At 37.8% G+C, this 25,092-nt stretch overlaps 2 protein-coding genes across 7 annotated transcripts in view; one reads left to right on the top strand and one right to left on the bottom strand.

Annotated features, from left to right (window-relative positions):
• The window catches only part of pus10 (pseudouridine synthase 10), a 54,598-nt gene extending 52,480 nt beyond the window's left edge, over positions 1-2,118 (top strand). For 5 of the 6 annotated variants that reach the window (XM_073051058.1, XM_073051061.1, XM_073051057.1 and 2 more), the window contains one exon: positions 1,125-2,118. In XM_073051058.1, the coding sequence (XP_072907159.1) occupies positions 1,125-1,163 (39 nt within the window). In that variant the 3' untranslated portion in view covers positions 1,164-2,118. The remainder of the gene's footprint in view (positions 1-1,124) is intronic. The other variant, XR_012099621.1, reaches the window with a different exon arrangement.
• An 854-nt stretch (positions 2,119-2,972) lies between these two features.
• Positions 2,973-25,092, bottom strand: part of rel (v-rel avian reticuloendotheliosis viral oncogene homolog) — a 55,424-nt gene continuing 33,304 nt past the window's right edge. The window contains exons 6-11 of the mRNA XM_073051055.1: positions 21,945-22,085; positions 20,659-20,763; positions 14,810-15,025; positions 12,600-12,671; positions 9,619-9,720; positions 2,973-8,771 (exon numbers count right to left, since the gene is read on the bottom strand). Coding sequence (XP_072907156.1) covers positions 7,957-8,771; positions 9,619-9,720; positions 12,600-12,671; positions 14,810-15,025; positions 20,659-20,763; positions 21,945-22,085 — 1,451 coding nt within the window. The 3' untranslated portion in view covers positions 2,973-7,956. The remainder of the gene's footprint in view (positions 8,772-9,618; positions 9,721-12,599; positions 12,672-14,809; positions 15,026-20,658; positions 20,764-21,944; positions 22,086-25,092) is intronic.

Here is a 25,092-nt window from a genome sequence, read left to right as displayed (position 1 = left end):
CAATATGTGCTCAGGCAGTGAAGGACAGCAGGCAAAACAACCAACAGAATAGTAAACTGCAGAAATAAAACAGTAAGAAATGTGTGAGGAAGTTATGATCAAGTGAAGTAGTGCACTAGCCAAACCACATGTACTGTGTCTACATCTAGTGATTAAACAAGGATACATTCATTCTGTAAAGTCTGTGCAGTGGAGAAAAGCCATCGGGCAAGACAAAATCCTAACAAAATGTTGGCATTTTAAGAAATGTTGCAAAGCAATATTGAAGAAATTTTTGGAGGTAGTGAGGTATGTTAGAAAGGGAATGAAATGAAACTAACTCTGAAATATGAAAAGTCAAGATCATACACAATCAAACTGGTAAAATGTAAATACTGGACTGATATCTGGAAAAGTTTTGCCTCTTCATGTGCGTGTGGAAGCCGAAGCCATGGCTCATTTAAGATTTGTCTGGATTTATTGTGGGGTGGGGATGGAGACTGGAGGATCCTTCTACATGAATGAATGATGAGTAATCAATAGGCCTCACTATTTTCATCATCTTTGAAGAGAGCTGTATTGTTTTTGTTTTATTTACCCTTGTAAGCCACTGTCTGTCCATTGCAACATTCTGCTTTGCCACATTCACAACTTTGTGTCTTTATGTTGAACTTACTGGGAGCTCATCTTTATGCTTACTACTGCACTTGCTGCAATTGTTGTATTTAATGCATTCTCTTGCTGTCTAGCACATTATTTTGTCCGTACTACATGCACATTTAAGGTAATCTTACTTCAGATCCTCATATCGTGTTGCTAAGAAGGAACCTGTTTTTTTTAATGTGAGCTGGGGAGGAAACCTCTTTATATCTGTTTCTTAAGAGGTTTTTGCTTTTTTTTCTTCAAAAGATAGAATCTGCTTTCTACTCAGCAACTTCTCTGATGACTGATCAAAATCTTTTTCGGAAATTTGAGTGCAAGATTTAAATGCCTAATGATGTTGCAACATTCCATTTTTAAAAATTACTTAATGAATTTATTTCTGGTATCATTAGTAAAGTCTGCAAATCTTTTAGTAGTAGTCACCATATTGTGCAATTACTGTTATGTTTGTGGTAAAACACGATAACCTTTCGTTTCTTTAGTCTGTAGATGTTGACTGGCCTCCAAAATTGGATGAATGAAGTCATCAAGTCTATTCAATTGCTGGATAATCGTGCCCAATTACAGCTACAACCAAAAAAAAATTCAAATATATCGTTGGAACTGGTTTGTTTTGATGAAAAATTTAAAAGTAACAATATTACCTGATGATGTGGTTGCAAAATAAATTCACAGTGGCTTTTGGATCAAATAAGCAACTAATTTGAAAGATGATGGTAGTCTTAAACCATGCGTGATGCCCAAGCAAAGCATTTCCTGTCTTATTTGAAATAAATTAGCCCATCTTTTTTTTTAATACATTCATTTTAGGTGGTCTTATGCATTCCTTGCATAATAGCTGGTATTTTGGCTTCCTGATTCAAAATAACAGCACTTCTTGGACTCGTGAAAATATTGTAAAATTATCTGTTGCAATCAGATGTAGAACCATAAAGCAACTTGCATAATATTTGTAACATCTATGGGTGTAGGTTAAGTTACTTAAAGACACAGTGATGGGTATATAAAAAGCATCTTCCAATTTTGTCAAACCAACTGCTTCACCAGCATTTAAAGGTTGAGGTAGCAAATATTACTGAGGGAAAATGTAATAAATCATTTTGCAATAGCAACTTTGCACAGAGAGTAATAAGAACAAACACCATCTGTTATTTATGGCATGGGAAAAGATGCAAGTGAATTATGGCATTGTTTAAATATTTTCCGTCTAGTCTCTCATTTAATTAGTACGGCTTTAAAGATGTGCCATTTTACTTAGTACTGTCATGCCACAATCTCAGATTTTGTTTGGGTCTACCATGTATAAATTTTAGAATTAATATTTTCAGGATGAACATTTTGTTGGCTTGTTTTCATTGACTTGCTCTGTAGCAATTTGGTGCAAGAATTCAATTTTGAGAAGCAGAAAGTAAGCTAAATTTACTGGATTTTTAATTTGACCGTGTCTTGTTAGTAAATTAAATTGTTTTGATAATCTCTCTGCAGTACTTATTTTCTGATTTTTAAAATGTTATACCCTATCTCCAAGAATGGTTATGATATAAAGCTGCATTATCCTGTTTTCCCTTTCACCTACCAAAGAACTTAATAACATACCCATAATTGCCTTGTGTGCACCACGCTACTTCTTGCTGACTTGTGATGGAGGCTAATCTTTGCCGTTCTCCCACATGATTCTGTACCAAAAAGTACCATTAACATCAACTGATTGTAACAAATGTCAGAGGTTGCAATATAAAGTGTATACACCAGGTGAAAATGATCAGAGGTTGTTTATGGTCGCATTTAATTCCTCCTTGAATTATAGTGCCAGAATTCATTGTGCGTTATCTACTGAATGACTCAGTTTCAAGCAGTAGCACAAAAAGTGATCAGGTGTTAGCTACTGTTACAGTAACACATTAAATTTATAACTTCCATTTTATTGCCATTTTTGTCACTTAAATGTTAGAGTTGCCAACTGACCCCCCCACTGCCTGTAATTGTATTTCATTTATATAGATTTGTGTGTGAGGTAATATCTTTTCTAAGGTTAGTAACTTTAAGGGATTGAAACAAATCTACTTATGTATGTATAGCTGTCCAATGCATTTCCACACACTTAGTACTGTGGGAACCATGCAGAGGTAGCAGAATTTGAAAGAGAACTTGTATTGCATTCAAACAAATAAGATCTTGCTTTCCCTAACTATTGGCAGTAGTTTTTATTCAATTTTAAATTTTATCAGTCCTATTTGTGGTAATGTTACATTGACTGGAATCGTCCAGCAGAAAGTAATGATTGCAATCAGACAGAATTCAAACAAGTTTTATTTAAAACATATGGTAACTCTTATCATTAACTTTATTTTATATGTTAAAGTATTTTGAACAGTGAAAAACATTGATAGTGGGGAAGAACATTAAGTATGATATTTTTAAAAATCCATACTGCTACTATAAAGACTAATTACAGTAAGCAATTTTACATTCAAATTACCAAGGGTTATAAACTGAGAACTTTCCTTGCAAGTAGTTAGGCTGACACAGTCATTACAAACATTAAGGGAAGTCCCTTATATAAAAGTGTATTTACAGCTTTACAATGCAAAATCATAAAGTAAATATAAAATTTCTAATGGACTATTTTACCGCTCGATTTGAGAACTTTTAACTCTGATCACAATTAATCAGTTTTAACTACACTATTAAAAAGATCATAATATAGTATTCTTGTTTGAAGGCTTATATAATCAAGCATTGGTTGGAGGAACTAGGCAGGATCAGCAGGAGGTCCAAGGTATCAAGACTTAGGTTTGCTAATTGACAAATGTATGCTTCTGCTAATGCATACTAGTGTAAAGAAAATTCTGTGCCACAAGTGATGTTAACAGATGCCTGTAATCTGTCAATTGTTACCCACTGGAGGATACAAACACTTACTGTGGGGCCCCTAACCGCGTATCAGTGTTTGTAGGACTTTCTATGGAGTGGGAGTTAACTAGAATTATTCACAAATTTCTAGGAAGTTTGAAAAATGTTATTCATAGCACTTAGGCAGACAGCTCCTTCCTCCACCAAAGATCACCTCACCTACTGTCCCAATCTCCTGTGATTACAACAGTAATTGAAATCAGACTACAACCGTAAGATCATAAGACTTAGGAGCAGTATTAGGCCATTCGGCCTCACGGTGACCTTATTACCCCTCTCAATCCCAGTTGCCTCCCTGTAACCTTTGACATCCTTGCTAATCAAGATCCTATTAACCTTCACTTTAAATATATCCAATCATTTGGCCTCCACAGCCATCTGTGGCAGTGAATTCCACAGATTCACCACCCTGTGATTAAAGAAATTCCTCTTCTTCTCTGTTCTAAAGGTATATCCTCCTATCACAAAGGTTGTGCCAATCCTAGACTTCCCACTCAAGGAAAAATCCTTTCCACATCCAAATCTATCTAGGCCTTTCAATACTCAATAAATTTAAATGGATTCCAGCCTGCCCCCCCCCCCCCCCAATTCTTCTAAACTCCAGCGAGCACAGACCCATAGCCAAATGGTCCTCATATGTTAACCCTTTCATTCCTGGAATCAGTCTCAAACTGCCTCTGGCCTCTCCAATGCCAAAACATCCTTTCATAGACAAGAGGCCCAAAACTGCACACAATGTATCATGTGCAGCCTGACCAGTACCTCATAAAACCTCAGCATTACATCCATGTGTGATTAGGTGTTATCTTAACCACCATTACAATAAAAAATTGAATTTATAACTGCCATAACACTGCTACTCTTTTCGCACTTGAACTGTTCTCTGGCACATATCTCCACATAGATGAAGAGTGACAAACTGCAATTTTATCTTCGTAATTTACTGTATATCAATTCCATATACACAACTAATCCGTAAAATTTACAGTAGTCTGGGGGAACAGGAGACATCAGGGTGGATAACTTGGGCCCATTTTAAAAAAAAATGTGAATTTCACACTCACCAGAAAACATTTTACTTGGCAATTAAGCAAACACCTTATTGAAGATTACATCAAATTTTCAACACGCATCCCTTGGTGGATGGGGAGCAGTTCATAAGATGATTCAAACATCATCCATAAACAGACTGTGTAGTATTTAGTGTCATCCACAATCATGTGGGAAAGTTTCAAGTTCCCTTGGTGTTGCTTGGGGAACTACATCTTAAGAAACTGTCTCCTGTTCTCCCAACACCACCATCATCTTCTGTTCTGTGCCACCCTAGCAAACTTAATTATATGCATCAAGTTATTAAAGCATTTTAACCATTACATGCTGTACAATATAAAGGCAATATATTTGTCACTTTTTTTTCAGTGGTTAAACTATAGCCAGAATATCAGCAACTCAAAAAAAAAACCATGCCTGGAATCTGGAATTAAAAACAAAACACTGGAGTACGTCTAGTGGTTAATTAGTTTACATTTCATAGTGAAAAAATGATTATTGTACATTCTGGGAATGAGTTCATGAGAAGATTCAGAAATTATGTTCTGCTGAAAAGTTATGTGTGAAAGCTGAACTGTTTTTTCCTCCACAAATTCCATCTGACCCAAGTTATTCCAGCATTCTGTTTTTAATTGCGTCAGCAATCACATTTTCCCCTGAAACATACAAGATTTTTGTGCAAAGAATTGCAGCATAATACTCTATTGAAACAACCATTGTTTCTTTGCCTTGAAGATTTATAAGGCTCAAGAAGATTATGTATTGTATGAACTATCATATCCTATTATTTACTTCAAATTGTTGGAGACAGTACAAAACTTCGGGTCTCTTTTCAGTAGTCAAGGGGCTTTCTTTGCTGCTGAAGCCTCAGTACTACCACTACTCCATTTTAGCCCTCTGTCTGAGACCTCCGTCAATCAAAGTCAACCACGGATATTGTTGTCCTAGCTGTCTAGGTAGGCAAGCTTGGACAGTATGATATGGAGAGCAAGCTGTTGCCCATGTAGCAAGCTCCCCCTCTCCATGCATCTGATAAACCCAGAGAGCGATACAATTTGGTACCAGCAGCATTGCAGGAGTTACCAGTCAGAATTGAACTCAATGTAGAGCTGCCTTATGGAGTCCACCTCCAGATTTTTCCCTTGGGATTTATTCACAAAGCCTTCCCCACAAGTGGGTATAGTCGCAAGGCAGCTGAGGTTTGAGCCACCAAAAAGTGCTTGCAGTTCCAGACTTCAAGCTATGCCTCATTTCAAAAGCCCTTTGGCATGACTCTAAGTGCACTATTTCCTAGTTTTATTTTCCCAAACAATTATCAGTGAGAGACTATAATCCTTCAGTTTAAAGCAAATTTCCCACTGAATCCACTTGTACTAATTGATCCTTGCACTTGGTTGTGGCAGTTCTTGACCTCCACCAGCTAAGCATCCAAGATGAATGACAGCGACCTTGCCAAATCCCTTCACAACAATCAAGCTTATTGATGCTCAGATAGTCATCATTTTACAAGTCAATCTCAAGAAGGTTGACTGTGCATCTTCCACACCAAATGGCATGGCTTTACTCTAAACAAGATATCTGATGAAACAACAGAAACTGTTTTTGTTATCAATTATGGTGTTTGCTAATATAAAATTAAGCAAATTGACCTTATTAACAAAGATGCATTTTCCCCCACACTATCAGTGTAATCCTTGAGTTTTGGTTCTGGGTAAGATTCTCCTTTGGTTTTGGCACCTTTACAAGAAGGGTATTCTGAATGCTGACTTGGTTCAATTATTTAACTACAATTATGTAAAAAGTGAAAATTTCTAACTACAGTAATCTTTGACACTTTGCATGAATCCAGTCTGTAGGTTTAATTGGCTTGGCTGCTGACACAACATTACTGACCAAAGTTGTATATCCTTATTAATCTACAGATTCTTGCGCAGTTTTCAACAGATTAATAACACGTTTTCTCTAATAAATAGTGTAATACTTCATCCAGATTTTCTAATACTTCTCGGCTATCTGACTCGCAGAAATCAAGTCATTTGGTTACATGCACCCACTAATTTTTTCACTACTTATGCTTGCTATCTATATTTCCTTGACATACCTTCTGGCATTTCCTGTTTGGACCATTAACTTGTTCACATCAACAAGTCTCTTTTTGATCCTATTGGATCCATTTAAACCCGGCTTTCAAGGCTGCACCAGACTTCTTGAAGAGAGGAATATACCTCCACGATTGTCCTCTTCCTTCATTGAATTTTGGTTACAAGACATTTTATATCATACCCATGGGAGTTTTCTCTATGCCAGCATTTTTCATCTTCAACTTGAAATTTACACAATTTTGAGACATTTAATTTAAAATGTTTTATTCTTTCTAATCTCACCCTCTTCTGTTTAGTTCTTGCTAATTCTATTTGAACACTAAACCTGCATTTCTCACTCAATATGTGTGACTAGCAAAATCTTAAACAATCTGATGTTTTTGTTCCTGAAATCACATAGATCCTTTGTATACACCAATCTAATTTTCTCGGCTCTTACCATACTGAGAGAAATTCTCTCATAATAAATGTTTGATCATTCGGGCTGCTTTTGATTGACACAATGGATAAATTAAGAATTGAGGTGAGATTTTAAATATTCAAATTCTGAAAGGTTTCAGTGAATTTGTTTTCTAATTATTATTACTGAATATCAAATCCTACTTCATACAAAACTCCAGTATATTTGGATCATCATGTTAAGCTGGCCACCAAACTGCTATGACAATAGAAGCTTCAGAAATTATTTAACTTAAAATTATACAAATATATGTTAAAAGAGGTCAAATATACATTCCTTGGTAACTAGGGAGCAGTTGAGAGGATGATTCAAAACTAATCCAAGAGCACATAATGTCCAATACCATCCATAATTGATGTGCAAAACTTTTAAAAACCTTGCTGGTATATCCTGAGAGGCTGCATCAAAACATTTGGTTTGAAACAAGCTTATTAATTCATTTGTATGACAATTCTTTCATCAAATTGCACTTGGTGACCAGGTGGGGATACTACAGTAGGGTAGTTAGGATTCATGTTGATATATTGTGTATTTAGAAAAAATATTATGTGTGATTAATGCACAAAAGTTGACATGCATTGCATTAATCATACAGTGAACAATTATTCTTTGATAGAAAAATAAGAATCAAACAATGCAGATGTTTAAAAATTGAAATATAACGTTAATTGGGTGTTTTATACATCTCCGTGCATTAAAGAAATGAATGAGTAATGTGTCTATAATCAAGCTCAACCATCGACAGCAAATGATTTTTCCAAGCTGTTCTTTTTGTTTTTTTACTTAGGGCTAATTCATTCTCCAGAAGTTTCCTTCCACCATGAAATTCAGATCTGCATGGTCTGAGGTTATTGAATTTAAACAATCAGTACCTTCAGCTCCACCAGAACTAAATATATCATTTGTTATCTGTAGGCTTCCATTAAAAGCTAGGTCCTTGTTCAAGTCTCTAAGGACACTATCAATATGCATGCCAACCTGCATTTGTGAATTTGGTTGAGTAGTCTTGATAGAAGCATTGTTTCCCATTGTATTTTTTGATAAATGCACACTCTGAATGGATGAAGATGCTTGTTGATTTGATGGTTTCCATAGAACTGGCATGGATACTGCTCCATCACAGTTTGTACTAATCAAATTCAAGTCATTATGGTCAATATTGTTATTGGAAAGCATTTGCATACTAATATGAGGGGTTTGATTGGCCATTGTCTCCGCAGTGCTGAAAGCAACAGGCTGTTGAATCTGCTGAGTTGCAATGCCATTGCTGGTGGTATCCTGTCTAAACCCCACTGAATGTAACAGACAATTCTGGGGAGGGTCTAAACATTTCAGCACATCTTCATCAAGCACTGGCAATGAATTATCATTTTGAAGAGTGTGAACTTGCAAATCCATTTTGCAATTTGAAGGTATTTGAGGCCAACTTTGACTACCAGCTCTTGCTATGGTTGTCGGTATCATTGTTGGCTGGCCGGAAGAGAAGATCTGGTTTGAATTTGTGGGAACTGTATTCTGAAAAATATTATGATTATGGTTCTTGGAATGCTGCTGCTGTGTTGGTATTGCATGCATCTGTCGTGGTCCAGTAAATGGATGAGACTCTATGAAACAAGGAATAAAAACTATTAATGTGTTGTCATAGGACATGGAAATGATGAAACCTTTTAACAAACTTTTTGGAATTCCAGTAACAATGTTGAAACTGTTCAAGTACCCATCATTTATTGACTAAAAATAAGCAGAAGGTCACACTACACTTGAAATGTGCAGCATCAGTCTGGATTTCTTGCCTTAATAACAAGGAAGTATGCACAGTTTAAAATAAAATGGATACCTTCCAAATTGAATGTACAGGTGTAAAGAACTATTTTTGGTTCAATCCATTACTGTAGTATCTCAAAAGTTACATTTACTATGTTACAGGTAAGTTACTTAGGTTAAAAACCTCATTTCAAAAATCCATGTGCTTTGGCACTACTCATTACCTGTTTTAATGACTAATTGCAAAATATTTTTCAAGTTCTTTTCATTGGAAAAAAATCAACTTTTTACTGATAGACTTATGAAGTGAACACAAAGATTCTGCAGATGCTGGAAATCCAGAGCAACACACAAAAAATGCTGGAGGAACTCAGGTCAGGCAGCATCTATATCTATAAGAAGTTAGCGTTTCAGACTGGGGGCCTTTAGCGGGACTGTGGGGGGGGGGGGGGGGGGGGGAGAGGAGAAGCCAGAATAAAAAAGTGGTGTGAGGGAATGAAGTTCCTTCAGCATTTTGCATGTGTTGCTGTTATCAAGTGAGATTCTATTACAAATTCTAGAAAAGAAAAATAATATATTTACAATGTTAGTACATAGGTTAGAGTGGAAAAGTTCTGAATCTAATTTTTGATGCAAACTAGTACACACACTCAAAAAGCAATTTGCATTTGTTGATGCAACTCCTACCTTGTTTAATCGTTTTTGAGGGTACATACAGTCTTCCAGAAGGCACGCCAACTGAGATTTTATCTGATCTGTTTCGGCTAGATTGGTCATCAATGGCATTTGCTAATAAACATTAGAAAGCAGTTAGGTTATGAAGTTTTATCTAATGTGCCAACACAATTGAACATTAACATTGCTGTCTTTTCATATGAGTGGACCCAATATTCCATCATCCATTATGATAAAATGTTTTCACAGTTCATGAATATGGCATCACATTCAACCTGTGTATCAAATAAGTCAAAATATTGTCTAAATTATGCCATACCTATTATTACTTTCCACAGATAGCAGAAATATTGTGATTAGCATGATGCTATTACAGCTCACGGGTTTGGGGTTTGGTGTTCAATTCCAGTGCTGTCTGCAAGGAGTTTCTACATTCTCCCTGTGACCACATGGATTTCCTCCGGGTGCTCCAGTTTTCTCCCACAGTCCAAAGCCGTATCAGTTAGTAGCTTAATTGGTCATTGTAAATTGTCCTGTGATTAGGCCAGAGTTAGATAGGTGGGTTGCTGGGCAACAGGGCCCATTCTGCATTGTATCTTTAAATAAAAATACCATTGACTGGACTTAGTTTCTTTCAAAAGAATCCTTTGTAAGCATAATACAGCACATTGTTTGACAATGCTGTTAATTACAAAAGCATATAAAAGTAGTGCTTGGAACACAGTGGAATGAGGGGTGACCATATAGAAATGTTTAAAATCATGAGAGGCAGAAATAAGATGGATGACAGCAGCCTTTTCTCCAGGATGGAGAGTCGAAAACTAAGGGGCATAGATTTACCTATGAGGGGCAACTTTTTCCACACAGAGAGGGTGGTGAGTATATGGAAAGAGCTGCCAGAGGAAGTGGTTGAGGTAGGTACTGTCATATCATTTAAGAAGCATTTGGATAAATATGTGGAGTGTTGGGGCTTATACGGACCAAATGCAGGAAATTGGGACTAGCTGAGTGGCACCATGGTCAGCATGGACGACGGGATGATCAGCCTGATTCTGTGCTGTAATGCTCTACAACTTTTAAGTAGGTTCCCTTTTTTAAACAGGTCATGATGCATTTCTGATGCAAGTTATTCTACTGGGAAACAGGATACCAAGGTTAGGCATCTTCCAGGTTTAAACACAAGGTAAGTCCTGGTCTCCAAAGGCAAATGGGGAGAAACCCACAAATGAGCAGCCCAGCTCTTTTAGCTAAGAAACTGGATGTGTCTCAAAGTCTGGTTCTTTTGTTTTATGTTTTACCTTTGCAAGAAAGGGTGGCAAAGCACATCCCAAGCAGCATTTATAATACCCAGCCATTTGCTTCTTACAAAACTCAAACTGTATTGATGGGGTTAAAGAATGAGAAACTAAAGCTTGTATAGCCAGTGTCCCACTTATGAGGCCAAGATGTCAATGTGATATAAACTTGTCTGTGTTTGAGCTCTTTGTTACTGTATATGGCTGCAATAGTCACTGACATAGCAAGCATAATGCGTTGGAGGAACTTGTTAGATCCAGCAGTGTCTGTGGGAGGAAGTAAATCATTGGTGTTTCAGTTGAAACATCAGGACTGAGACCAGAGAGGTGGGATGGCCAGTATAGAGGAGTAGGAGAGTGACGAGAACACATCCTGAAGCAATTGGTGGCCAGAAGTGGAGTTCAAAGTGACAGGCAGGTAATGCCAGGTAAGAGAGGTGAGCAGGGCTGGAGTTGGAAGACTGTCGCAGATAGTTGGAGGCAAGAAAGAGGGAAAAAAAGTCTGGATTTAGATAAGTAAAGGAGGTGAGAACAGAAAAAATATTAGTGGAGAAGTGAATGACTGTTGGGACCAGATGGGAGACAGCACGGGGGAGGCGGTGGTGGGGGAGAACCTGTGTGCGAAGTGGGTTGATGGAGCCAGGAAGTGAAAAGAAATGAAGACAAGTGTGGGTGAACTGAAATAGTGAGGTCAGAGTGAGAAGGGAGACAAAAATGGGAGGGCCAAATGAGGAGAGGGAGAAGAGTTGGGTGGGGCAAGAGAGGGAAATAAAAGAGGGGATTTACCCAAGGTTAGAAAACTCAGTATTCATGCCATTGGGTTGTAGACTGTAGACTACCCAGGCAGAATACAATCCAGTTTAGATTGGTAGTAGAAAAGGCCAAGGATGGGAAGGGGAGGGATGTTGAAATGGGCTGCAATTGGGAGCTCAGAGTCGACTGAGTGGAGGTGCTCTGTGAAACAGTTGCCGAGTGTGTTCTTGGTCTTGCTGATGTAGGGGAGGCCACATCAGGAGTACTCAGTGCAGTAGCCAAGTTTGGCAGAGGTGTAGGTGAATCTTTGCTTCAGCTGGAAGCACTGGATGGTGGTGAGGGAGGAGATGCAAGGGCTGCTGGTGGGATTGTGTTGCAGCTGGCTAACTCAGATATCTTCATTTACCAAAAAAAAACTGCCAGAAGAACCCAGTAATCAAGCAGAATCTGTGAAGGCAAAGAGTCTCCACCAACGTTGGAACCCACCGAGTTCCTTTTCTGCTCCAGATTTCAGCTACTCAGCTGAAGGTACAGTACCGCACCCGAATAAAGGCAAGTCAGACACCCAGCTGAGCAAGACATCTTCATTTGTTTGCACTTCCATTGGTAAATATATTTGTTACAATGAACAGGTATCTACTTAATCCTCCTTTACTTCACAATAATGCAGCCAGTTTCATTAGGCAAAAAGCCAGAAAGTACACTGAGCAGAACTAAAAATTTTGTTTCAGTATCAGAATGTAATTATAATCTAATTATAATTACATAAACAATTTACGTAAACTCCTCCCAGAATGTGGAACATTAAATGCCAGGAAGAGAAAGGTTTGCAATACAATACGAGATTCTTTTGAGGTGTGATATTCTCAGTTCACAGAAGACAGCTAAACATCATCCCCAAACAAACGAAGAGTCTTTGCACATGCTATTTAACGTATTCCTTACCTGGTCCCCAATCCTGCATCATTTTATGGAAAACATCAGCTGTCCTCTTTCTTTTTTCATAAAAATGGGTATCTGTACAAATAAGTGCAATGGAATTGTAAGAATTGAACATAGTCCTCAAGATAAATCACTAAAATCCCAAACATTTGCGGGCTTAAACATTTGACATAGCAACTGTCTTCACATGAATATTATCAAGCAAAATTTGGCACCAAGCTGTATTTCTTTTAATTAAAAATCTGGAGCATTTGTGGTAAAGCCATCTTTACTGGTGCTAATTACCCTTGAATGAGCAGCTCTCTTTAAAGGTTTCTTGTAGTGAAAATATTTCCACACCTCTAGGAGGGAAAATCATCCAGTTGACTGGTTGATTACATCATTGATACCTTGTCCTTCTATGTGGAAGGGTCACAGATTTTGGGATGTTATCAAAAGCAGCCTTGCCAAGTTACAATAATGCATATCATATATGGTATACATTGTGACTAAGATATGCTAGTGGTGGAATGAATGGAGGCTTAGCATCCTGCAGAATGCAATTTGTGTGATGTAATCATGAGGCAAGTGGATGATTTCCCATCACTTCTGCTTTATAGTTCATAGAAAGTCATAAAGAGTCAGAAAGCAAGTTCCATATGCTTCAGTTTTATTGCAGGATCTCAGTGGTTTACTCAGTTATGTGTCTCATCAATGGTATCTCAAATTGAATTGGATTGACTGTATTTCTTACATCCTTACATACATGAGTAAAATTCTTTACATTACATCTGTCTGAATGTGCAATGTGCAAATTATAGTGATTTGTAGAAAATAGTATGCACAGTAAGATAGACAACAGAACAGTCAATATAGCTTAGAAATACAATTGTGTTAGCATGAATTAATCAGTCTGATGGTCTGGTGGAAGAAGCTGTCCCAGAGGGTGTTAATATTGTGGATTCAGCCACTGAATATGAAGAGGAAATGAATACTTACACTCAAAGGAAACAAGATGATCAAATACTTGCATGCCACTAAGTTGCCACTTGAGTGCTGCTCAACATCAATTATAGTTGAGGAGCGAGGGTGTTAATAAGTGGTTAGTACACTACACTCTCTATAGAATCATTAATTCCAAAACTGCGCATTGCAAGTTGGCTCTGGTGTGTCGATGAATGGTTGAATCTGGGTGGAGTTGATGGATATGTGGGGATCAACAAAGGGGTTAGTATAAATGAGTTTGATTGTCAGCCCAGACTTTGTGAGTCAATGAGCCTAGTTCCCAACTCAAAAGGCATCCTACATAAATCAACCATGAGAAAAGTGGGAGGTATTTATCTGTTACCAGAATTCTCAAAGTTCAAAATAAATTTATTATCAATGTATATTTATGTCACCATATACTACCCTGAGATTCATTTTCCGGTGGGTATTCACAGTAAATACAAAGAACCACAATGGAATCAATGAAAAAACACACACAACAAGATGGACAAACGACCAATGTACAAAAGAAGTTAAACTCTGCAAATACAAAAAAAAACAAAATAATAATAATAAATATCAAGAACATGGGATGAAGAGTCCTTGACAGAGAGTCCATAGGATGTGGGAACAGGTTAGTGAGTGAAGTTACCCCCTCTGGTTCAAGAGCCTGATGGTTGAGGGATAATAATTGTTCCTGAACCTGGTGGTGTGGGTCCTGAGGTCCCTGTACCTCCTTCCTGATGGCAGCAGTGAGAAGAGAGCATGGCCTGGATGGATGGTGGCACTCCCTGTAGATATGCTCAATGGTGAGGAATTACGTTCTGCTTTGATGGTCTCCAAATTTAAATAACTTATCAGCACTTGATTCAACTTCATGTGAAATTACATGAAATCAGATGAAGTGGTGGAATAGTGAAATAAAATATAAGAGGCATAGCTAGATTAGATATTCAGCTATTTTTCCAGGTAGTGAGTCAAAAACCAGATGATGTAGGTTTACAATGAGAGCAGGACTTAATAGAGATCTCAGGGCCAGCTTTTTCTATACAGAGGGTATATAGAACAAGGTGTCAGAGAAAATGGTAAAGCCAGGTACAATTACAATGGTCAGGGAAGGTTCTGAGGGATGTGAGCCAAACTCAGGCAAATGGAATCCGTATAGGTAAGCATCTTGGCCAGCATGTCCAAGTTGAGCTGAAAGGTTTGTTTGCATACTGTAGAACTCTGTGAATGTAGGAATCTACCTCTTTCATCTGGAAGGTATCTGAACTCCATAGGCTCACTGACTTCTTGATCTGAAGGTCTGCGAAGTTGCATTTTCACTGATACAGGCTCAGTGATATTACTTTGACAATATGCTGGTGTCCGAAAGACGATGGCGACCTGCCGATGTACATCCGCTTGTGAAAATGAACCTTTGGCCTCCCACTCCGAAGTAAAGAAACGAACTTCAATATCATCTATAAACATAAATTTGAAAAAAAAATCATCAGTACTATGTACAAACAATGCTAACTCAATATGATTTTAATTATGCAGTGATCAATATCCAGCTGTAATTTCTTCCTTTGCTTTTATAAAATACACTTTCTATTCCCTTTTGCCACTGTGGTAGTTACAATTTACTAATTTTAAGATACCCATAGACAAGCTTGGTTGAAATAATTTTTTTAAAAAAATATAGGCATCCATTAGTCTTGTGAGTCCATGGATTTTCGTCTTGGGAGGTTTCCAGGGCACAGGCCTGGGCAGGGTTGTATGGGAGACCGGCAATTACCCATGCTGCAAGGCTCCCCTCTCCACGCCACCTATGCCAAGGGAAGGGCACTAGGACCCACACTTGGCACTGGTGTCGTCGCAGAGCAATGTGTTGTTAAGTGCCTTGCTCAATGACACAACACGCTGCCTCAGCTGAGGCTCGAACTAGTGACCTTCAGATCACTAGACCAATGCCTTATCCACTAGGCCACACACCAACACGGTTGAAATAAATAGATGACAGATTATGAAGTAGATTTGTAAGTATCTGTGTATTTGGCTGTGTTCAATCTCTTCACTCGTATTTTAAACTGAAGAAACTAAAAAGTAATCCTGACCAGTTCTTCAGCTCCAAGCCCCACGTTCATAATTTATTTTGCAAATGAGCTTTGAATTCAGTTGAAAAGCTAGGATTGAAATAATCAGACATTCGACTGGATAGCTGTCAATGTAATATTCATGGTGGAATTAACCATATTAGTACCTTCGATAGCCTTTACTACATGACCAAATACCTTATTGTCAGTGGTACAACCTTTAAAACAGATACTTGGTTGACATGAAAGTGTACAGCTCTTTTCACAAAACAGTATGTGTGATCACTTTAAAGGAAATTGGATTATTTCTACTACTACTGATCACTTCAGAAAGAGCATTTTCTCCAAAGTAATTCTGAGGAAAAATTTCCCTTTAAGAATTACTGAATGAAATCACTCATGTTGATGTAAAAGTAAAGTAAATACTCTTAGGTTCACTTCCCATAATATACAAAAGTGGGTTATAATAACCCCCCCCCCCCCCCCACAGCAGTGGGAGTTTCTAAGGGGAAGGGGGGGGAAGGCAATAAAGTTAAAGGGGACAGTGCAGGGTGTGCTCAGTAGCGGGGGGGGGGGCATCTGAGGGTTTACAGCCTTAATTTAAGAAATTAATTACTTATTATAAGCATTTGATCATCAGTCTCTCATATATGACTACAATGATCACATAATCACCTCACCATTTGCTAATCAACCATATTGTTAGACTTTGCTCGAAGCATGTTATAGTTGTTGAAATACAAAGTGACACTATTGTATTTGGCATATCATGAGACTGAAGAAATTGTGTTATTTCTGGGCCCAACCCACAAATTATTGCCGTTCACTACTGTAGTACTATGATACCCATACTCTAATCACATAGGGATGCAGTACCTGTGAATCAGGGTATGGTGGTCAATGGGATAAAGTTCATAAACTGCTCTTTCAAATTATCTTAACCACATTTCTCTAGACCACAACCCAACTGACATATTGCTGTTCCACTTCATGTATCTTCAGGCTGAGTCAGGTTTTGCCTGAGCTATGAAGATGCCATAACCTTTCCCTTAATTAATCACAATACTTGAGGTTAAACTTCAACAATAGGTGATTAATTGTGGTTGTTAATTCATAAAGAAAATGGCAGAAGCAGACCAAACATAAAAGTGTTGATGTATAGTGTACAGCATCTGAAATAATGATTTATACCAGCACCAAGCAACCAACAGCATTCAATGTGTCTGTTGTGTGAAAACCTTTTTATCCAAATATGGCATTGAAACTGGCCAGGCTGTTCGAACATTTAAAGAGAAGACACTCTGATAAAGCAAACAAGAACTTGGCTTTCAGTCACTTAGTGAAAATTATCAGAAATTGAAAACATTTCAAAACATGTTTGCCAGCACCTCACAACAAAACAATGATGGTTGGCATACTTCATACAATATTCCAATACTCATTGCTAAATTTGGAAAGTGCCATACAATTGGAGAAGAACTGATTCTGCCAGTGGTAAGGGAGGTTCTGAGTAGCATTTTGCATAAGTCACTAGAATAAATAAATAAAATGATTCTATTCAGTGACAACTCTCTCCAAAGATGGATAGATGAAATGTTTGAGAATATGGAAGACACATAGGACAACAGAATTTGCTCTGCAGTTGGATGCGTCAACTTTGTCAGGCAACGAATCATTGCATCTTGGTTATGTTCACTTCATAAAAGATGAAAGCATGGTTTGAGAGTTGTTATATGCAAGGGGACTAGAAGCAGATACGAAGGGGGGGGAGTCAATATTTCAGGATGCTGAGCAATTTTTCAAAGAGAAGGAGACTCTGCTCAGCATTATTCTTGCTTGTGCAACAGATGGGGCATCATTGACAAGCACCACCGTGGGATTATTACTTTCTTGGGAAAAAACCTATAACTGACCCCAATGCATATTTACCATTTACTGTGTAATTCACAGACATCTTGTCACAAAATCTTAATGGTCGACTGCACAAATTATTAAATACTATTATCACATTGGTAAATAAAATCAAGGCTGATGTTTTCCATTCTCAACCATTTTGAGAGCTTTGCATTGAGAATGATGAAGAGTTTGAATGCTTGCTGATGCACACAAAAGTCAGGTGGCTCTCAAAAGGAAACTGCCTGATGAGCTTTTATGTGCTTTTGGAAAATGTGATAAAATTCTCTGAAGATTTGAAAGCTTCATTCAGTAATCAACTCAAGAATATTAAGCATGAACTTCCTTATTTGTCAGAATTATTCACAACAGTTAATGAAATCAATCTTCAATTGCAAGGAAATGTGAATCTTATCAAATCATTTCTGTTCAAGTTAACTCTATTTAAGTACAACATTGACTGTCACAACTCTTTCCAATTTCTGAGCCTCTCTGAGTTGGAAGAGGAAGAAAGGATACCAGATGATGATCTTCAAGTATACTGTGCCCATCTAGGCAAGCTGCATAAAGACATGTCAGAGAGGTTTCAGGATCTTCTCTTGATCCAAGTTCCAGATTGGGTAATAAATCCATTCCTGAACACTCCCAATGAAGAACTAAGCAGGAAGGATGGAGGAAAAACTGAGCTCGCTACAAAATGACTGAGCTGAAGTCAAGGTTCAAAAAAAATCATATCAAGACTTAATTGCAGAAATAAATCTCTGAACACTATCATGCACTGTGGAAAAAGGTCAAGATGTCCTTTATTGCCATTCCAAACTCATAGTTAGTGGAGTGAGGTTTCAGTGCAGTCACCCAATTTCTTTTAAAGCAATGAAACAGACTGCAAATCACTGAATGTAGAGATCCGAGACTCCTTCTGAGTGACGTTCAGCCTGCTGCTGAGAAGCTGACATCACTGCACCAAGCCCATCGGTAGTGAATAGTTGTATTACCAGTGTACACTAAAATTGTTGATGAGAATTGCTTTTACTATAATTAAAGAATTTTATTTGTAGCTTTAAATAGATTTGAATAATTTTTGCCATTATGTCACTGCTTTGAATTTGTAGTTCCTATTTTTTCCACTCCATATCATAAATCAAAATTCTTTATAGATTTTATATAATGTCCAGAAATTGGGGGGGGGGGGCACTAGGAATGTGGTCTTGGAGTCAAGGGGGTGGAACCCAAAAAATGTTCGGGAACCACTGGTATACAAATACTGGATATAAATTATCCTAGTGGAATTATTCAGTGATAGAAGTGGCTAAGAACAAAGTTCTGAAGATAACAGCTGGAAAAGACAAGAATGCTTAATTCCAGTATCTCTCCCCCCACCTCCTACCTATGGGATCAATCCTAGCTACCTACCTGTTCATCTTAATCACCTCTCACTTTCCAGAAGTGTCACCAGTTATCATTTGAATACGAGTACTTTACTTTCCCAATTAGCGTCCTAGGATATTCCAAAAAAACTTGCCTTTTACTGAAAACTCCACCTCAGTCCACCAACTCTTTAAACATAATGTATTTATCTAAATTAAGCAGAGTGAACAATTTATCTTCATCAACTTTGCCAATTGCATACATAAAACAAAAAAAATTAGGCAACTCAGAAACAAAGTTGCCTGCCAAGTAAATTCTGTGATATCCAGGAACAGTTTCCTGATCATTGCACTTCAGAGAACTTCTATACACAGTTCTACTTTGGGGGCAGATATTCAAAGTCAGGAGATATGCTACGGTAACACCCTGCTTAGGATTTTTACTGCTATGGTGTGGGTACTTTATTTTAGCAGTTCTGAAAGAGCAGTCTATTCTGCTTTCACCTTGTTTGGGTTTAAGCTGTGATAAGAAGCTTTGTTGTTCAATTTAGGAATGTGCTATCAGCCAGTCAGGGTAGTGGAATTGGGAGTAGGTTCTGCAGAATGCTGGGGTGAAGGTCTTTGTTGGCAGGAGCAGGGAGAAGGGAGGAAAAAAGATGGCCGAGGATGCCATCCCCGTTGCACAAGGCGCTTTGTGCCGATAACGGCTTCAAGGAGGAAGGACCAACACTTCCGTGGGAGACCCGTTTGATCAGGATGGATTTTGAGCCACGTTCGGAAGGTGGTGTGTGTTTTCACGCAGACCAAGGGTCCAGCGTGTGAGTGACAGACAAGTTCAAGACGAGCTCCAGCTTAAGTGCACATTTCACTGTTTAAGAGTAATGGGCCCTTTTTGTTTTTATTTTTCATTTAATAACTGTTTACTTAAATTAACATTCTTAAATATACATTATAATTGTATGTGGTGTCTGGTGTTATTTCTTGCTGGGGTCACTAAATCACACAGCATTCGCACAAACTGGGGTTTGGGTGAGCCAGACATCCCAACCTCACGGATTTTCCCGGACCAAAGTTGTATGCACCCTAAACCTCTGAAGCCTGAGAAAGGTGAGTTTTTCGCCACGGAATCCAGTGGCTGTTAGCGAGGGGCTAACGAGACGGTTTCCAGAGATGCCTAGTAAAAGGGGGGTTTCACTATATACAGTTTGTGTATTCTATTTACAATATACAGGAGATATACTATAATACAGTCTGGCAGCTTAACTGCAGCATTGAGATGATGTAGATACAATTAATTAGAAGCTATGACCATTTCTGACATGGGATTTCCTCCATTCTTGGTCTAGTTAGCAAAGGTTGGCTGGACCAACCACTGAAAATCACTCATTCTTGTGGGTTCCAGTTACACCAGCTGCCAAACTTATTGAAACAATCTGTGTAATAAGAATGTTACAGCATGAATTATTTTGCTCCAATATGAATTACTGTAAATACACAACAGGTTCTGAAAGAAATTTAACCAGATCTGTTAGCCAGTAGTAGTCTGATATGCACCAGCACAACAGTTAACCCAATTCAACAGCAATAAAACTTGAAATTTCATAGAAGTGGTGAAAAATCAAGATCAAATGGAGTAATTTTGAAAATTTCCCACTGATTATTTTCAGCAAATCATATCTGGCAATGGATATACCTGTTTTTCACTCTTTATAACAAAAAAAAATAAAATAAATTTCAAATCTGAGGGTAACAATTTACCTTTTTGCACCTTGTCACATAGCAGAAATATTTCATCTCCTCCTTTAACAGTTCCAGTGTTTTTATTGACACGGCAGATTTTCAACTCTGCTGTGTTTGGTGCTCCTGTAAATAGGAAATACACATGAACTTGAGCTGGCTGGCATACAGTGGCTACTTAATGCTGAAGAATTCTCATACAATCTGCAAACAGAGATTTGCAGATAATTTTAAGGTAACAAACATGTGAAGCAAAAGCTGCTGATTCTGTGAGTGTGGTCAAAAACCAGAGAACATAGGAAATCAAAATTGTACTCCTTTGCTCTGCTACCAGAGCAGCTACTGGGAAATGGGATTAATATACTGACCCTTTTTCAAATGAGCATAAACAAAGGCAAGGCCAACAGAATTATTCAGTGAAAGTTGCCCAAGAAACTATTGCTTCCTTAGAGATTAGGACTTTGTTAGCACAAGTACTCAATGTTGATCAAGAACATAGATCAGTTTGGTTGCAAGACTGGAGCAGAGTTCAGGAAGGGCAAGGTCAAATAAGAATTTTAAAAAGCATAGATCATAAACAAGAGGAAATCCAAGCAACACACACAAAATGCTGGAGGAACTCAGCAGACCAGGAAGCATCTATGGGAAAGAGTATGCATTCGATGTTTTGGGCTGAGACTCTTCATCTGGACTGGAGAGAGAAAAAAAAGATGTGAGTCAGAGTTAGAAGGTGGGGCAGGGGAGGAAGAAAGACAAAGTCATAGGCGAAACCAGGAAGGGGGTAGGGGGAGGGGGAGAAGGGGTGAAGTAAAGAGCTGGGAAGTCGATTGGGTGAAAGAGGTACAGAGCTGGAGAAGGGGGAATCTGATAGGAGAGGACAGAGGCCATGGAAGAAAGAAAAGGGGGAGGAGCTCCAGAGGGAGGTGATGGGCAGGTAAGGGGATAAAGTGAGAGAGAGGGAAAAGATGATGGAGAATAGTGAAAGGGGGGCATTACCAGAAGTATTAGAAATTGATCTTCATGAGCACAAGGGCAATGAAGTCATAGAAGAGTTTGAATGACTTCATGTTTACAGTGTGCAAAGTGAAGAGAGTATTGTTGTTAAGTCAAGAGATATCCAAACTGTGTCAAATGGAGTTTAAAAAGATCAGCAGAAAGACAAGAAAATAGAGGATTTAGTCCAAAAATCATTGAAGAATCCAGTCCAACAGCCAAAAGAGACCCCCACCCTTACCCCCTAGGTTGCCATGTTTATTACATAGTAAATGCAAAGGGCAAGGTATTTGATAATGATTTTTGAGACTCACTGTTGTCATATATAGGGTTTGAGACAACTGGTGGAAGAGCTCTTGAAAAGCTGCCATGTTCATCGGGAAGAAAAACCTGGAAACACAACCTCACCACATTCAGATCATAATCTTCAATCTGGAGCAACTGTTCCTGTGGAACTGAAGAAAAAAGCCTGGTTTTCATTTGAATTCAAAGTGTCTTATGATGACATTCTGACACATATTGAAGTTCCTAAAATAGATTATTTTTTGCATTTTTAGTTTACTTATGGTTGCTTGATTACAAAATCAATTTTTCCAGAGGAAACAAACAAGACAAACCTGGTCAAGGGAACTATCTGTGACCAGCAGCTAAGTTTAAACATTTTTTATATATTTACACAATATCAAAAACAGAAGAAATACTTTGTTACTTCAAATAGTTCAATTTAATATCAGAGAATGTTGTTAATTTTATTAATGAATTTATTATAAAATATCTAGATGTTGTAAGTGATTTTCTTGTTAAAATTTATAAACTGCAGTTCTAAAATAACCAAATTGCAATGATGAAATAATAACTCCTTCTACAGTAACCTCCCAAGCTTGGTAAAGATCACCACCTCCACATGATTCATTGACGTCGACTGACATCCAAAGCCATTCAACCATTATCTACACCTTACAATCATGTCGCAGAACTGATAAGGTCAAACCATAAATGAGGTTACACTTCCTTTTCGAATAATGCGCCCGTCCACTAACATGCAAAATTTATCACAGCAAAATCATTCCACCCTCAGATGTGAGTAGGCAATGTTGATACCCACTCTTGATGTATCTTTTGGTTTTTGTTTCAAACCAATCTACGCAAGAAGAGGATTGCCTTTTGCTAATGTCAATTGTTTTTAAATCTTAAAAAGTCATCAGCTGAAAACCAAGCAACACACAGAAAATGCTGGAGGAACTCAGCAGGCCAGGCAGCATCTATGGCTAACTAAGTTGAGTTGAACAAAAACATCTCTTTGGTTTCTGTGTCACCTTTACTTCTCCTGGATTGTATATAGTACTTATATTTACAGCTTTTAATAAGTGCATCATCAACAAAAGAAAGGAAATCAATTACATAATAAAAGAGCACATTTAAAACTAATCATTATAATACTATAAAGATTGATCATTTGAACTATACACATTCCCCATGTCAAAACCAATAAACAAACAGGTCGTAACTAAAAATTAGGAAAAAAATATACATTCTCATGTTTTTGCATGACTGACTAAAACAGCAAAAGGCTTACTATCACACCCTTGTAAAAAGTTAGTCAGGGCAATGCAGAACCTCGAGGTTAAATGTGAGGATTTTAAAGTAACACAGATGCTAAATGTAATATCCATTAAAATATCAAATTACATTTCCCTCAAAACCAGAGGATTGATTATCCATATAACAAGGATTCTCTATCACCTTTGTGTGCTAACCAAGCAGTGCATAGAGATAGTTACAGTTAGATCTAATCAGAAACTTCGACCACCTACGGTGAACTTACCTGATACATGGTCAGCAGATAAAAGAATAGAATAGGTAGTACGAAGAAAGTCATGAATGCAACATGGAATGTTAAATCAATAAAAACAATCAAGTTCAATGAAGTGGTTTTGAACACACAATTAAAAAGTTACTGGTTACTGGCTTTGAAATAGCCTTTAAGCTATTCACCCCGTCCCCATTTCAAACCTGCCAGTTACACATACTCAAAAGTGTGACAATTGTTTATGGGTTGTAATTAAGATTCGAGCACCTCATGGCTCAAGTCAGTTTGTGCAAAGTTCTAAGAAGAAGGGATATTTTTCATCATGATACTGTGTACTTTCTAATGCAATTAGAATGTTTAGGTTGCTACAACATGAAAGAGCAGCTAAATTTAATCCTGATTTTATTGCCTTTGGTTGTAGAAGGTTAATGTCTAGAGCTAATGACAAATGGTCAAATAATCTGTACCAAAACAATTATGACAGAAGTGCATGGATTATGGTGTTCAGTGAAGTACGGCTGAAATTTTATCACCGTCATAAACTTGCAAGGCTGTGAGGAAAATGTGTGGTTGGAACTATAGAGGTACTATGGTAGAGAGCCTGTACAGACATAATGGGACAAATGGCCTCCTTTGTGCTGCATCTATTCCATGAATCTACAGCAGGCATGATTTGTCATCTAATGACACAAGACAAGAACCAATACAGTGCGATTCCTACAGAGCCTTTGGAACTGGAGGAATCCAAAATATATTCAAGGAAGCTGTAGTGCCTGTTTCAGGACAACTATGAAGACTGCTAATCAAAACAACTTTTAGATTTGCTGTACATACTTGTCACACTGAGAATAGAATGAAACATCCCAATTGCTCTGCAGTAGAATAGCACACAATACCAGTTCTTATAATGCCAGATATTCCATTAAAAATGATCAATATTAAACCAACCAATTAAGTCCATAAGATTACACAACCAAAGGAAAATCCTGCCTGAAAATGGTAACTGCTTCCTGTGGATCATTTTGTCACTCAAAATGCTACTGGTTCACTGGATCCCTACATTTGTAAATATGTATGGTGGAGAGCTGGGACAGAAGCTGATTAGGAATGCTATCAAGCTAATTATCAAATATTTTCTTATTTCCAATGTTATATTTCATAAACGGTATATGATAAACATTCTGTATGGATGTGTATAGCCACAAATATAAGTATCTGCTTGGGTTCAAAAATCAGCAATATTTTTGTGCTGTATTTTTAACTAAATAAGTATGAGCTAGCGTTTTGGTACATTAGCAGCTCAAATCCAATGATTTTACCCTGAAAGTTAACGTGAACTTAAAGTTAATGTTGCAACTCTACAAATCTCTGGTGAGACCGCACTTAGAGTATTGTGTTCAATTCTGGTCACCTCATTCTAGGAAGGATGTGGAAGCTATGGAGAGGGTGCAGAGGAGATTTACCAGGATGTTGCCTGGTTTGAAGAACAAGTCATATGAAGCAAGGTTAGCAGAGCTGGGACTTTTCTCTTTGGAGCGTAGGAGAATGAGAGGCGACTTGATAGAGGTCTACAAGATTATGAGAGGCATAGATAGGGTGGATAGTCAGTACCTGTTTCCCAGGGCACCAATAGCAAACACCAGAGGGCATAT

Source organism: Hemitrygon akajei, chromosome 7 (genome assembly GCF_048418815.1).
Source record: "Hemitrygon akajei chromosome 7, sHemAka1.3, whole genome shotgun sequence".
In the NCBI taxonomy this organism is placed as follows: Eukaryota; Metazoa; Chordata; class Chondrichthyes; order Myliobatiformes; family Dasyatidae; genus Hemitrygon; species Hemitrygon akajei.
Note: the sequence above shows the minus strand (reverse complement) of the source record. Positions and strands in the feature narration are given on the sequence as shown.